This window comes from Meriones unguiculatus, chromosome 2 (genome assembly GCF_030254825.1).
Source record: "Meriones unguiculatus strain TT.TT164.6M chromosome 2, Bangor_MerUng_6.1, whole genome shotgun sequence".
NCBI classification, from domain to species: domain Eukaryota; kingdom Metazoa; phylum Chordata; class Mammalia; order Rodentia; family Muridae; genus Meriones; species Meriones unguiculatus.
In genome coordinates, this window is record NC_083350.1 from 31,404,839 (window position 1) to 31,421,286 (window position 16,448).

At 42.1% G+C, this 16,448-nt stretch overlaps 1 protein-coding gene across 3 annotated transcripts; it reads right to left on the bottom strand.

The window, feature by feature from the left end:
• Window positions 1-3,623: 3,623 nt before the first annotated feature.
• Window positions 3,624-14,649, bottom strand: Ctxn3 (cortexin 3). 3 transcript variants are annotated; one of them, XM_021651572.2, is made up of 3 exons: window positions 14,302-14,649; window positions 10,441-10,519; window positions 3,624-4,679 (listed from the first exon to the last, which is right to left on the bottom strand). In XM_021651572.2, exon 3 carries the CDS (start codon window positions 4,578-4,580, stop codon window positions 4,338-4,340), a length of 243 nt encoding a protein of 80 aa, XP_021507247.1. In that variant the 5' UTR covers window positions 4,581-4,679; window positions 10,441-10,519; window positions 14,302-14,649; the 3' UTR covers window positions 3,624-4,337. The 3 variants fall into 3 exon arrangements, with proteins under 3 accessions (XP_021507247.1, XP_060233221.1, XP_060233220.1); XM_060377238.1 differs by lacking the exon at window positions 14,302-14,649 and adding an exon at window positions 10,655-10,757; XM_060377237.1 differs by lacking the exon at window positions 14,302-14,649 and adding an exon at window positions 10,599-10,741.
• Between the last annotated feature and the right edge of the window lie 1,799 nt (window positions 14,650-16,448).

A 16,448-nucleotide genomic window follows, 5' to 3' on the forward strand; every position in this document is an offset into this window, starting at 1 on the left:
GAATAATTATGCCAACATAGGACTTTAAAAAAAAAACGATGTGAATGCCATCTCTGTTTACGTCTGGAATTTTCCATTTAATATTTTCAGACTGCAGTTGCTCACTGGCCACTGAACTGCTGAAAGCAAACTTCAGCTGAGGAGAAGGGGGTGGGGGGAGGGCCTGCTGCAGCGAAGACAAAAAGGCAGAACAGAACAGGATAAAATGTGCTTTCAATCTCCAGCGACTTCTAGATGGTAAGTCTTCTGAAGCTCTGGCTGGGTCCCCAGAGCACCCAGGCTTCCCTTTGATGACCCAAGGACAGGGCAGTACCCAGTTCCTGTGAACACCATTAGAGGTTTCTTTGTCTGCTATGCCCCTTCAGCTAAGAAAAACAGCTCAGAAGTCAGATTGGATTAAAGAAAGCTCGAAGCCTTTTCCTAGATTGATGAGCCTGTATTTTGAGGATGAATCTTTCCTACAGGATCTCTTGAAATCTAACCGGAAATGATTCTGACACCTAAGCTAAAGCTTCAGGATATTTAAAAATAACACATCAGCTAAGGGACTTCTTTTTCTAAAACAAGTGTTTCTGTACTGCCAAAAGAGACTAAAATTGTAATCTTTGGGTCAATCATCAAATAGATATTTCCATGGATGGATTTATTAACGATCCTTTTGTCTGTCTTGCCCTGGATGACACACAGACAAAATGATGTGATGCTATTATTCAGTGGAGAGTGACAGAATCTGATTCATGATCAAAAGTGAAGGAGGAAAAACTGGAGATAAGGATGCATTTTCTGTCCTGTGCATATAGTCCTGCCATGGGGCCTGTTCTTCCACCTCTTTACCCATAAAGTGGGACACCCAGCATGGATGACAGAGAACTTTGTTTGTGCTTCTTGATGCTCCCAAGAACCCATGAAAATTCACTTCCTTCAAAACAGGAATAAGCTGCGCATCCTGGGGTTGATGATAAGGCTTGGAAGAAAAGGAGAAATCTCTCTTGAAAATGCTTTAAATGAAAGTCCTCTTTCACTAAGCAGTGTATTTACAGGGTCACCAGTCTGGATGTTGTGGAAGCCTGTGGGATAGAGGATCTTAGAGGATTTTGTGACCCTCTGGGACATGTCATGAGTACTCATTTGGATCAGGAAACTGGAACAAGTTTCTGCCCTGCAATGAGCCCAACAGAACACTCTAATACTATAAACAAACTCACAAACAACAATAAAAAGCACCTTGGAAAGGGCCCCAGACTGGTTGGGTCCTGGCTCTTCCGGCCAAAGCCAACTGTTGGGATACGAAGGGGTCCTGTCTACAGAGTGGGCATTTGTCTGGAAATTCCATTTCTCCTTTTTCAGAAACAAGATGTACAGGCAAAGCTTAGAGGATTATTTTTCAGGCAAATAATCCTTTCAGGTACAGGCCAGTTTGACCCTGGATTGTGCGTGCCCAGTGCTTTGGGCACCATTTCTGGAAACTTCATTATAAATCAAAAATGAAACATCCACCTCAGACTTTACACCGTGCTTTGGGGCTTGCAATGCCTCTCAAAAGTATTCAGTCTTCTATGTGTTTTATATGTCAATTCTGAAAATGGAAATCTTGAAACCACAAGGCTCATGTTTTAATTATTTTTGGTCCATTTTTTTCAGCACAGCAAATGCATCAATATACTTATAATCTGAAGGTATTTGCATATCATACTGTGCAGTGAGGACAATAAGAAGCGAACTTCAATGAATTTACTTTTTCTACATTCATAAATATCTGTAGGATTTAACTTCAGCCCCCTGAAATTGTACATCTTACCTCCACTTAAACTCTGGAAAATAGAATTCCCCATACTGGAATGCTTATGAATACAACAACACGAGTTGAGTTCATCTCCTCCATAACCCAAGTTAAACACGCTGTGTACCCATTTGTATTTTAAGATATTTCCTGAAGGAAGAGATGTTGATGCAAAACTTGGGGTGTCTTGAAAGACATAAACCACAGACTTGTAATTTAGAGCTCAGGCTACAAAGGCATTGAGTGTTTTTCTGAATCAAAAAGCAAATCTAGAGTGACCTTGGGAAAGCATTTTTTCCCCATCCTGAGATGCAGATCTACACGATAAAGGTCAGCTGAACTCATTATTAATAACTTGTTAGATAGGCAGTGCTGCTCTGTAACTCCTGCAACCGGAAGGGAGGGAGACAGAGGGCTCAGCTGACATTTTGAGAACATGCTTTTCACCCCAAGGAGCTGAGAGTAATTATGAGTGAGCATGTCTCAGAGGGGATCAATTTACTCTGAAGAGCCCACAGCTTTTTATCACTTGTTAAGATATTCTTGCTCTGGACAGAGGCTGGAGCTGGAGGCTCAGCAGGAGGAGTAGAATAAGGAGTTGTTATCTGGGGAAAGAAATAAAGTGGGGGAAGAAATGGAGAAAAGCTAAAAGAGCAGGCTTGGGGAGGCCCAGTGAGCTTATAGGCAATGCCTTGGCTCAGAGGCACCAAAATGGGTGCATGGCTATTTCTGTCTATTTCCCTTATGGAAATAAAAGTTTGGGTTGCCCCCAAGGAAGCAGTCGGAAGCTGGAACTACTGCAAGGCTCTTTGTGTCGTTTCCTTCTAATGAATCTGCAGTGACTCCCATTATCACCAGTGGGTGCCCAGCCTCACCTTCGTCCTTCATGAGGACAGCTACCTCTCCCCACTGTCTACTCCAGCCAGGCCTTCCCAACCCAAACGTCCTCACTCACACCATCACCTCTTTATTCTATAGCTTGCTCTCCTCCCCTTTTTTGAATACATCTGTAACACCTTTGTCCTCACAGGGTAAGTTCTGGATTCTTTCGTAATAATAACTTATACTGCATAAAGCTTTGTAACAAGAGCTCGGATTACCACACGGGAGGAACTCTCTCTTGGGTCATTGTTTTTGCTGACTGTTTGATCTCACATTCATCACGACCCATGTTTTATCTTCTGGATCATTGTTCATTAGATCAAAGCTATAGAGTCAACCCTAGAATGGAAGACCACATTATAGCCTGAGGGGGCACCAAGGATTTGGGAGAATCTCTGGTAGAATTTTTGAGAGTTACTCTATTTGTTCGTTTATTTAAGAGGGGATATCGTTTAGTTCAGGCTGACCTCGAACATATCATGTACCTGAGATTGCTAGAACTTCTTATATTCCTCCAAATTGTTTGACAGATTTGTATCATGGTCTTGTGGGGCATTTACAATTTAAAAAAATCAGAATGCATATTAAGCTCCCCAGATGATTCTTGGGTGATGTTTCAACCATGGGTCACAGACCTCTTCCACTTGACTATCTCTCCAACCTTGTACCATTCTCATGCATGCATATTGATAGCATCTGCCTCTCTCTCTCTTCGACCCCTGCCTCTTCCCTGATCCCCTTCCTTTTTCCTACATCCCCCTTTCGAATAGGCTGCCTCTGTGCTGGGCAATCCGCAGGCAACCTTCCTGAAAGCAGAGTTAACAGGATGACCTCTCCGGCTCACTCGTACCTTGTGGGAAGACGTTATCCATTCGGTACAACATACCACCAACCAGCAATTTATGTCAGCAAAATGAGAGGATGCACTGCTGCGTCTCGAAAGGTTTTATTTGGTAACTATATGCGGGCATAAATGCACACTCCTCTTACAGTCATAGTCTCCTCGCTAAGCAATCGTCTTTCTTTAAAAAGAAAACCTTGAAGTTGTGCTTGTAATCCATTAGTTCCATCAGAAATGCAAAGACAAAAAAAAATCTAATTATGCATCAGTGTATCTAAGTGTGTTAGCCACAGAAATTCAGAGATGAGGCCTGGTAGTTTCCAAACTCTGTAGACTTCAACGTTAGTTAATAATGAAAATGACAGTAGCATTCTCATCCACATTTACCAAGTAAAGAACTGTCTTTCCTAAGTCACCACCGCTTCCTAGTTCTACTCACTCTGGGAGAATACAAGGACTGGAGGAGTCTCTTGTATTAACATCAGATTTTCTCTGATTGTTTATTCTCTGATGTGATGAGAGAGTCCTTCATTTGGCAGTGAAGCCTACATGAGTATTGGTACTATTGGCTTTACAATCACATCTCCAGCAATATTCATTCATTGAGTAAAAAACACATGTCTGCACCTTCCTACTTGGGGGTTGGTAATATAAACTTTCCATTATCCTCAAATAAGATGATTTTAACACAAGAGTATGTTTATGAAATAATGGCTCATTGTCCTAGGGCCAGATGTGGTTAAAATTTGATTTGCTGAGAACATTACAAATGGAAAACTTTGTTCAGACATAAAGCACTGTGCCTCCTTTGGAGGGCAGCCTACTGTGCCCCTGCTAAGCAAGGGCATGATCAAACTGCCCTTTCTCTAGGCCTTCAAGCCCATCAGCCCAGGTTGAGGTTGGCATGCTCCGATATGGGTCTAGAAGAATCCGGAAGCACCTGACGATGAGGATGCCCAGAAAGATAAACAACAAAATCACAAAAACGAATGTTGTTTTTTGTTCCAGAGACATGCTAGAATCTGATAAGTTCCCAAGGGGTACCAAGGGTGAAGGGACAGGCTGTCCTTCATCCATCGTCCAGGGAATCCAAAACACAGTATCTCCTGGTTCCCCTTTCTTCCATCATCAGTGTGGAGAGATCATGGTGGCTGCTCCCTGGAAGGGCTGAGTTATCTTCAGGGAGAAAGAAAGGAAAGAAGAGGAAGTAACTATCAGAATAGATCCTGGTTTTCTAGAATCACAGCCATGCTTCTCAGACACAGTCTATAAGTCAATGTCTCTTTATACTACCGAGGCTTAATTTTATGTAAGTACAGAGAATAATATATCCCCTTTACACCTGGGACCAGGAGGGATGGGCAGGGACTGCAAATAAGACACAGAAGGTAGGAGGCACGCAAAACAATATTGGCTTCAACATGTGCTGTTAACTTGGTATGTAAGGTCTCTGCCCAGGACTCCTTTTGCTTCATTTAATAATGTTACTCTCACACCATTATAATGTTACCAATCAAGGCTGAGCAACACCTGTGTGCCCGCTCTGTGATACACTTGACATAAAAAGTCATAAAAGTCCAAAAGTCATAAAAGCAGGACCTCTACAACTCCAGTGAGAGGAAACTATGACCAAAAAAATAAAAATAAAAATAAAGATGTTTAATATAGAAATTCTCGAGGGAAGCTTTGGACTCTGGGCTCTGAATTCTGGTTTCCTGTTTGCTGCTAAATAAACGTGGGACCTTACAGAGGTCAGTGAATTGTGAAAACGCATTCAGAATTGCCTGCACATCTCTCGGTACTGTGATAAATATGAATGTCTGTGAAAACCATTTAAAAAGCATACAAAGAAGAAAGAAAGACAAGAAAGTGTTGCTTCACTTCAGATGGCCTAACGAAAGGACTGCTTTCTGCTGCCTGAGCTGAGGGGAAAGTACTATAGACTTCTAAACCATCAAGGAAGGTGCTTCATCTTTATTCTTAAAAAACAAAAACCAGGTTCAGTACTTGAGCCTGGAAAGTACCTAGAGAGATGAGCAAAGAGGAATTAATTTGATCAACTATACCTAAAAGGACAGCCTTCTCAAGTGGCTCCCTGTCGCTTAACACCATTCCATTGAGACAGACAGACAGACACTCAGAACTATTACATTTTAGTGTTAAAAACTGATGCATTTGGATATTGCTATTTGCTTTTAAAGGTAAATAGTAGAATACACAAAGGCCATTAAAATCTTCAGGTACTGTTCTAAGTCAATTTACATTTTGTAAAGAAAAGCACACTTAAAAAAAAAAAGAAAAGTATACATTCTAGGCTTATGGTTCCCCCTCTGTAAGATAGAATCTATGACAGAGTGGCTGTCTGTCGAAATTAACATGACTCAAGAGAAATTATGCTCTGTGAAAGTAAGCAACCAAATAAAAAGAGAAATTACGACTTCATCATCATTACAACCCTTCTTCAGTTAACTTCCTATCATCACCATTAGCTATCCGCATAACAGAGTGCCTGCAATTTGGTACGTCAACAAATATGAATAAGATCCCTGCTTAAAAACAAGTTTACAAAAGGAATGACTACCAGTGTCTGAGAGGAGGAAGTTATCACTTTGCAGGTAATGAATCTTTTTGTAGCTCTATCACCTTAATTTTTTTTTTCTTTCTTCAATGCTGGAATAGTTGTCTCACTCATGATTCATGCTTCTTTTGAAGCAGGGTTGAGATAAAAGTTAACTGTATTTTAAACACAAATAAGCCCTTTAGAAACATAGGAGATATTGATGGATCGGGTTTGGCTTGAATTGGCTTAGTGTTAAAGCAGCCTCTGGCCTCAGCTGTTATACTCACTAAGCTTGGGGAAGAAGAGGGCAAGAGGGCAGCTAAAGTCTCCAATGCAGTTTCCTTATCACAACAGACTAGAGCCATCTGCAACCACTGAAAAATATCCACATTAGACTTAATCACTCCAAGTATAAAATTATTCAAGGGCAGGCAAGAGGGAGGGCCATCTGACTGTGGATAAGCACATCTCTGCTGTCCTTGGCACTTTCTCTTTTGCTTTTTCCTGTCCTTTGAGCTCCCCTCTGCTGGGAGCAATTGCATGCTGGATTGGCAGAAGCAAGCAAGTAAGCTTCCTGGAGGCAGCCCACTCCAAATGGGTGTATCCAGGGTTTAGGTAAGGCCCCCAAATTTGCCTCAAGACTGCTTATTGTTGCTCTACTGCCTTTCTATGCTTGTCTCATGTATCTGGCTTGGCCAAGACCCTCACTGCTTACTGCCTCATGCTGTTAGGCAGATTTCCTACAGGTTGTTTTGAAGATGTACCTTCGTGACATAGTGCAGTTTAAATGAATTGATGATTTTATAACCCCTGATGATGATTTTAAAGAGTTTCTAATTTGATTCAAGTAATTTAAAAACCTTCCTGTAGTATTGAAAACAAAAACTGCTATGAGCTCTGTGGACCTTCCTATATCAAGCACTTGATTTACACCAAAAGGGGAAAAAAGATTGAAACAAATTAATAATCAAGGAGAGAAATTCATTCTAGGTTTAGTCCAAGATTAAGGCCCAGGTGTACACCAAGATAAGAAAGAACATATGAATATAAAAACAAAGAATAAAAGGTTACCTATACAAGACAAGACAGACAGCTGTTTCTTAGAAAACCTTGACATTAAAAAAACTTGCTTTGAATACATAATGTACCTTTGAAATGAGAAAAAGATAAAACTTGTGCTTCGAACTCATAATGAGCATGTAAATAAAATCATTGCTTTAAACTTATATTATCTAGTTAGATATTAGGATCAATAGTCCCACTGTAACTCCCTTTTTATGTAACAACTGTATTTTTTTAATAAGGTAATTTTTTCCATACATAGAGAATCTTTGTATTAGAGAGTATAAAAACCCAAGACAGAATTAAACATTTGTTGAGACCATCCACTTCATCCAAAATGTGTCTGTCTATCTGTCTGTCTTTCTGTTCATATGTCAAATTGTCTGTATATATTGTATATATGTATATGTGTATATATGTATAATTATATCTGTATGCTTAGATACAGATGTGTTCAAAGTAAGTTTTTTTTAATGTCAAGGTTTTCTAAGAAACAGGTGTCTGTCTTGTCTTGTAGAGTTAACCATTTATTTTTTTTTGTATTCATATGTTCTTTATATATGGACAAATGGTATCTGTGGGAGCTCGCTTGTTTTGTCTATTGATTGTATGTGTGCATGTGTGTGAGAGCGTCATCAAGCTCTCCCTGCTTTGCCTGCCAAATGTGTGCGTGTTTTTGCACGCTTCTAAGTTTTGTAAGTTTAGTAAGAGATAAGCAGCCTGGAATGTTATTCAGACTCTAGCTTGCAGCAAGCCACTGTTCACTGCTGAGACATTAAGTTAAAAGGAACTAGGCCTTTTCTCTTTTATGCCTTGTATTTACAGCAAGAAACTGTCAGGGCTGCGGCAGCTTGTACTCTGAGTTAAAAGAGCTATCCAGCTTACTAATTAAGACTCTCTGCTGTTAAACAAGAAAAGATTTTAGCCAGAGAGCAGTTTTGGTGGCAGATAAACCAGAAGGCCTGGATAGTTCAGCTGATAAACTTCAGCCCCTGAATCTGAAAGTTCAGGGTTCAAGTCCTTGCTACCTCCATCTTGAGAGGCTCTCAAGCCCAGCAGCCCCTGAGAATTAAGCTGTATATAGAGTTAAACTGTAGATAGAGAGAGCCCCAAATAGCAAGGCTACCAGCCTGAGAGTTTTGAGAGTTAAAGTATAGAGAGAAACCCCAACCATCAGCTGGTCGTGCTCACACCCACCTTGGCTGACCCTGTGTGATGGAGCTGGTCTTTAGCACCTCTCCCTGTGGCCCCAACTCTCCCAATGTGTCTAGTTTTACTCTGGACCAAATAACATCAGAGTCTTTTCCTTTCTCAGCAGAGCTCAGTATGCCTTTCTGGACTTTTTTACAAAAAAAAAAAAAACCCAAAAACAAACAAACAAACAAAAAAAAAAAAACAGCACAATCCCTAAAGTAAATGTAGAAAAAGAAAAAATAACTAATGATATAAATTTACAAAATTAAGGATATCTGGTATCTGTAAAGTCAAATCAATCAGGGGGACCAGAGGGATAACCCATAAGCTTAGGAGATGAACTTCAAGCTACAAGATGGCTGACCAGAGCAACAAAGCCTTCTTTAGGCCCCCTTCCTTCCCCAACTGCTGGTGTCTGAGCCATGGGAGCTTTCTTGATACACAGGATTCATTTTCTTTGACCTTCTCCAAATGGGGCAAATGGCAACCATTTTACCCTGGATCAGTGTTTCATACTTCTTAGGCTCTACCCGTAACTCAAGACCACGAGCAGGTGCACTGTTCCCTCAGTATGGCGATGAAAAAGCCCATGGGAATGCCTAGGATGTAGCCTCATCCGTCCTCAGGTTGCCTGCCCCTCATCCCTCTCAGTCTTCTTGAAAAAGACTCGGATGCTTCACTTCTCCACAGCTAACTATTACAATAATCAGTTTTAATTTGTGATTTTACTACACTTTCCTGGTTAAAAGGTAAAATGCAGTTGGAGATGTAGTTAGGTAGCAGATCACCCAGTAGCTGTCAGGCCCTGTTCTAATCCTAGTACCACCCCCAATGTCCCACCCCCACCCAGAAGATAGAGGGTAGACAGTGGAAGAATAGGAGGAGGGAAAGAAGGAAGGAAAAAGAAAGAACAAATGTCAGAAGAAACAAAGAAGAGGACAGAGGGAGGGAAGGAGGAAAGAAGGAAGGAAGGAAGAAAAAAGAAACCAAGGAACAATGGAAAGAAAGGAGAAAGGAATGAAAGAAGGAAGAAACAAAAAAGAAACATAGGAAAGGAAGAAGGAAGGGAGGAAGGAAGGAAGGAAGGAAGGAAGGAAGGAAGGAAGGAAGGAAGGGAAGGAAGAAGGGAAGGAAGAGAGGAAAGCAGGAAAAAGTAAGAGGAAAAATCTGGTTAATTCTTATGTAAAGCCTGACACCTTCATTGTCAAGCCTGCATATAGACAGACAATGGTGATGATGATAGACAGACAGACTGGTACCAATTCAAAAAGAATGCGCCTGAATGTATAGCATGTTGTGAAATGTAAACCTCTCCTCTTCCAGCATACCATAGTGCCTGAATTCTTACTAAAATAACATATTTTGTTCAAATAACCAGATCTTCTTACTAAGTTAACATTTCAGCAAGGAAAATGCCACATTAACTCTATGCGCAGTAATTTTTCTATGAGAAGTGTCCCCACTAAGGACAGGAAAAGATGCAAGAGACAGGATGAAGGAGAAAAGAAATGCAGAAGATGGGGCAAGGATCCCTGTGGAATTAGGGTGCACATGAAAGAGGAGGGAGAGCTGCCGTGGATGTCATGAACAAATGGCTGAATGGTGGGTGGAGAAGGGATGGCTACAAAGGGATCCGGGGACAGAGAGACCCAGAAACAAATAAATGCCAGGTACTTCACAAATTCATTTAGAATAGATTGAAATCTCTCAAAGAGGCTGCTTAATTTGGAACCTGCAATCAGCTAATTGGTAATTTACAAATTTAAAATGTTCAACAGCTTGTTTACATTGAAGGAAAAATCAGACGAAATACAGAGAATGAAGAAGTAAACTTCATCACTTAACCAAAATGAACAGATATTCAGACACCTACATTGAAAAAGCACGTCTTAAAGCAACACGTTCCTGTTTCAGAAAAAAATTATTCTTACAAAATGTTCAGTAGTATTTTAACTAAATAATGAAATATTCCTTTTATAAACGGAAATAACAATTTTTTTTAATGAATAAAGACATCTGAGAAGACAAATCATTCCAGAAGGTTCTGGCGTGGTCAGCATCAGCCTTACAAACAGCACATGGCAGTTATTTTAAGTATAAAGAAGGAACATGGTTACTCACAGCATTGTCAGGCCCAGGTGGGCTTTCCCCACCAGGCAGAGAATCTGCGTCCTCCCTCTGCTAGGTCCGATTGTGTTTGCTGGGGAAATAAAGTCTAATTTTAATACTGAAGCCACAAAACTCAATACAAAGATTCTATTAAAAATTATATAACACACCTCTTTTCACAAGTCAAGCCCCAAGCAGTCTCTGAAAATGACAAAGTAGAAAGTACCCTGAATTACTCCAGTAGACTCTGGCCCATCTGAATGGGGTCCATTCTCACTGCTGCTGCTCTCTCTCTCTCTCTCTCTCTCTCTCTCTCTCTCTCTCTCTCTCATCTTAGTAATAGCATCCTGTCCTTCTCTTTGTTCATCCATCCTTCTTATACGCTGTGTTCTGTTTATCCCAAATCTAACTCCTCCCTCTCCCAGAGACTCTGGTACCCTAGTGTCCACGGGCCATGGACTCCTCAGGCTGGGATGTTTTAATGTTTCCTGGACCACAGAGAAGTAACTGCTATAGCAATGGAGTCTCCTATGGCAATGATTTACTTTTCTATTTAAAATGGAAGAAGCATCAAATATCATTTGACTTCTAGCAACACTGGTCAAAACAAAGTCCCAGGTGATGGAGTTTAGGGGACACCCAGAGACGATGTTCTGATTCTGTCAGCTCACCTAGAACAGCTCCTAGAACACCCTTAACACATACCCCCAGGTTCTGTTCACAGTGCACACCCCTCTCCCTCTTTCACCTGTGTATTTTTCCTTCTATTCTCAGGGTTGTCACCAGCTAAGCCCTCACAGCTCTTCTTTACCAAAGATGGTACCTCCCCCTCTGCCTGCAGCGTAAGCCTCTACGGTGTGTGCCTCCTCCACTAGTAAGCAACAAGCTCCTAAGGAATGCCTTGCTAATCAGGGGGTCATCGCCTGTTGGAGTATAGATCGGATCAAATTTCTGACTCCTTTATAGCCCAGGAAACTGAATGCAAGGTTCCAGCTAACTGAGTCAATGAAGGGATAAAACAACACATGTCATTCAGTTGAGCTGAGATATGAGATCATTGCATTCAAAACAGATCTTGTTTCAAAGACTCACAGACAGTTCAAGTCACTGTGACAGGTTAATAGTCGTAGATCCTGCCATTTGACAAGCTGGTGGCTATTTGGCTCTTCAGTTTTTCTTGGCTTTCATTGTTAATGGGTGGGGTCCAGAGTATAATAAAACAATCAGCTGGACGAAGGCGACTGCCCTACTAGTGGAGAGGTCATTCTTACATAATCTGCCTCTTGAAGAGGAATTTCAGCCCTTTAAAACATACTGAATCCTAATGTCTTACATGGAGACTATTAATGTCAACAGGCACCCTTCTCATGCTGGAAGCCCCTGGACACTTTATCTACTCTCCATCTCATTATGCAATTTCACGAAAAGGAAAGAATAGTTTTTCTGAGCAAAGTACATCTTAGAGCCACAACACACTTCCTATCTTATTTTTAGAGTGGCAGCAGCACACTCAGCCAAGTGCATTTGCTACCTTGCTCTGTGGCAATACACACAGACCTCTGACTCTAGAGCCTCCCACTTTGTTCTCAAATGCATTCCTCCTGGAAGGCACTGCGGGGCCAGTGGCTACGACAGCTGTAGTCCATTGGCAGCTCTGCCTGACACGTTCTGAGTGTCCAATAAATAAGCAGCGGGGAAATAATATTTCTTAGGGTTTTGTGCAAAGTCAGATTTATTTCTAGTTTGTGTTCTGTAGATATGGCACACAAAGGCACAGAAAGTTATGAATAAACGGTCCATTTATCCAAAGAGTAGCATCCCTGCTTCCCCAACACCAGTGTTGGGTTGAGTTGAAGGTCACATCCATTTGCCCTTATGCCCCTCTGGATAGAGTGAAGCAATGCTATCTGTGTTTTAGGCAACCCTAAACCGCGTAATTGCCATGCCTAATTTTTAAAACTTCTAGGCCAGAAACCTAATTTCGTGAGTTGGCGTGTTTTTTAAAACTAGGTGTAAACATAGCCCATCCATTGAACAAGAACACTCAAGGGTTTGTGCAGTTTACATCGACAGGACACTTAGTCCTATGAAGAGATCCTGTGTACTCCACTTATATTTATCTGGCAGGGTAGGGAGACAGCTGTTTAGACAAACAGGAAGGGAGCTGGCTAGGTAGGCAGGGCTGCATTTGCAGCGTCTGGCAGAGCCAAACTTACCTAAAGGGTTGCAGTGTTCTGCAATAGCCCTGGAATTGACTACTGAAACAGGACCGCAATTTGCAAGGACTTAAGTAACACATCCGGGGACCGAGGCTCCGTAAACTCAGTTTTTACTATTTATGCTAGAGAAAGTCTCATACCCACTCCTACAGTCAGGGCTGAAGTTTCTCCCATACATCTCTTTCCGACATGCTCACCCGCTCCAGGTGTATGAACTTCCCAGGTGAGTCTATCACCCCCTACAACTGTGAGTGGATCCTCTATTTGGGCCTCCTCGTTGACTCGGGAAGACCAAACACCTAATGGCTGTTCAAGCAATAAGACCTGTGACTGTGAAAGTGTCCTCGTGATCCAGTCACTGTAGAGGCCAAGTCCTGTGAATCTCCCAGAAACCCCGTATATTATCCCAGCAAACAGCATCCACACATACAGTGACTCGAAATGTTTCACATAAATTCAGGCCCAGGTGATCAGCTGAGAACTCCAGGCAAACATGTCCTAAGACTTCTGGGCACTTCATATGTTCTAACTCCCCCGTTCCACCTTTACTTTTGGTTGACATAAATACATGGCATCGTATATATTTTTCCTAAATGTAGCCTTCCTGTTCCAATGAAATACTTCAAAATTCACAGGACAGCTGAGAGTGAATACTATTTTATACTCTTGAAAAAATTTACTCTAGGATACCAGGAACCTCACAGGCAATATTTTTTTTCTTTGTACATGCAAAACTGGTCAGCTCCAAATGTCAACAGGCAGTTTCTGCAGAGTATCTTCCCTGCTGCTGTGCTGGAGGGCTTCTTCTCTGTTCATTTCTGCAGAATCAGTCTGCAGGCACGGCTGCTTGGGTTTGGGAGTGGATTCTGTCACTGCTGTTCTCACCTCTGGGTCATTGGGGGACATGGCTCTTTAGCCAGAGCCCCAGTCTCTTCTATAGTTCTTTCTCAGTATCATCTTCCCCCTAACACCTGCTGAGAGAGTTTTAAAGAGACTGCAAGGCAAGGCTGCAACCCAGCCACAAACCTTGGAGGGCTACCATGCAGCACCCAGACCAATTGGGCAATCTGAAGGCACCATGGGCAAGGTGGAAAAACTGTAAACTTCAAATAACGAGCCCTTAGATTTCTCCCAGTTTTCTGTCTCTTTCCTCCTGTGTTTTGCAGTAGAAAGGAAGTGAATAGGAGACACCCCAAAAGGCTACTGCTGCCTAGTGCTTGCTCATCACTCAGAGGAACTAGCACCGACTGGGGTTACTGACTTGTGAACCCTTGTAAACAAATCAAAATATTCTTGTTAACTTTCAGAAGGTTGGGTGTTTCACATGAAGGTGGAAACTGCAATGAGCAAACAGTTTTCAAGAAGAATTTACTGCAGCTTAGAAAGGGGAAAAAAAGCCTATTTTCTTACTTTTTTAAATGCAGTATCAGAACCACGATAAACTTAAACATGCTCTTATCAGAAAGTCACTGTTACATTTTACCCTCTTGGACTAACTTTCTCTTGCTACTGATTAATTAGACTTTTAACAGTCAAATTTAAATCCAAAACTTAGACCCGAAAGGTATCTGTGATTGTTGCTCATGCATAAATTACAAAGTTACAGAAAAAAAAGCATCTAATTAGCTCAAAGACACAGTTAATGCTCAAGTACCTGGATGTGGCTGAGTGAATGCTTTATCCATCTCCTGGTGGAACACGGTTACAGGTAGGTAGAAGCCTGTCTAGTTTCCATTCTGCAAGCCAGCCAGGCTGAGTTCAAGCGGTAGACAGGGAGGTAGCTGCGAGCAGCTGATGGCACACCCCAGCTCTAAAGCTGTTGTCTCAGGCTCAGAAACTTCGCATTAAAGCCTGGAGTTAAAGGAGCATCGGCTCTCTGTGTGAAGCGTCATTAGCGGGCCGATAGAGCTGCTTCTTTGAGGCAAGTCATGATTTCAGTTCTGCCTGAGCAACTCTTCCGAGGATTCTGCTTCAGTGAGTAGAGGCAGTGTCCTCGCAGTGAGTCTAAATCATCCTCAAGAAAACATTAACATTCAAAAGGAGTGCAGGGGAGAGCGTCACTGGGCATTCCCTCACCCTCTCAAAATCAAAGCCATAAATCTACCTATGCTCTGTCTTCTCTATTGATTGTTGACATTGTTTCTTTTAGAGGATGTCAATTAGCACCTTGCAGCAACCAGCCCATGTATTGATTAAGGTTTATGACCTTCAGGCCAGCTCAACCAATGGAAAGACTTTTAGGGAAGGGTACCACATAGCATTGGGGAGACTAAAAGTCCTTTCCCTAAAGAAAAGAAAATAAAACAACTTACAGAAAACAGCAATTGTAGGAGAGAAAGGGAGAGAGAGAGAGAGAGAGAGAGAGAGAGAGAGAGAGAGAGAGAGAGAGAGAAATGACTTTAAAAGAACCAAATCATATTTTCACCATATCTGTAAATTTGCTGCTCAGTAGGTGGCCAGCTATCATATGGCTTTGACCACAGGGGACAACTGTGGCTTTGACAGCCCCACCTCCACTCCCAAACAGGGCACCTGAGACCACTTGGTAAATAAAACAGGCTTCTGTGGAGAAAGCTATTGTCAAATTCAAACTCTAGCTGCATGGCACAATCCTCAAGTTACTTTTATTCATATTATAGCATGAAATTCTTGTTTTTAAGGGGGAAAAAAAACCCATGAAATCATTTCTCTGGAAATACTTCAGCATAGTCCTTAAGGAAAAACTTCCCTTCCTTTTGTTTTGGAGGGTTTTTTTTGGGGGGGAGGGGGGAGACTTACCACTTTCTGTGTTGAAGTGAAAGCGTAGTCAGCAACAACACACCAAACTGATGGCTGAGGGATGGCAAAGCCCGCCCCTGGGCCTGTCAACTCTTCCCTGTCATCCCCGGGGAGACAACACCATTACTAAGCAGCCCAGGGAGACTAAAGTGGAGCTCCTGCCTAAGAAGACACCTTATCTGTGAGCAACAGGCAAAGACCTGAGCATGCTCCAGACCCCAGGGCTCTCAGAATCAGGGGGCTACATTTCAGGGTCCAGCATTAGAATCAATGTGTGAGGTGAGTGTGACCTCAAGAAAACATGAAGGCTCTTTCCCCTGATTTTAAACCTGTTTCCTTTCCAATTAGTTTCATTTACCCTCCCTCTCCCTCCTCCCATTGCTCCCTCCGTCCTTCCCTCCATCTCCCCGTCTCATACAGACACCATAAAACAATAGGAAAGACAAACATCTTACAGAGCTGTAATTCAGTGCTGATGGGTTCTCTGTGCTTCAGCCCACTGACACTGGGTGACGAGGGTGTGGCCTGTCTTGGCTGTGCCAACACTTACAGTTGAGGGAAAGTTCTGAGCCACCCTCACTCCTGTATTTATCCTTGCATGTGGTTAGAAAGTAATGGGTCAGAAACAGCCTACATTGCTGTGGCTTGCCTTGCCAAGGAGGCCTGATCTTCAAATACCATTACAGCCTACAGACTCAGAGAGGTGGAATCTGAAAGGCCCCAGGGCTGTGCTTTAGCAACTCCACAGGCTGCAGGCTGAAACCGCCCGTGTTTGTTAGAGAGATGAGTGCTTGGCCTATGTTTACAACTCCCTAGTGTTCAGCTCTCCAATCCCCTGGGACAACCTCTTTGTAAACCAACTTCTTCACTGCTTACTTAGTCTGAGTGGGTTGATGCATTTCCTTTCCCTCTATTCTTGCTTCAAAAAGTCAGGCATTAACCAAAGAACACCTGCTCAAGCTCTGGACTTCTGCTTAGAGCCAAGTTTAGCAGTTTCTTTTAGAAGATATGTACAATTTGAAC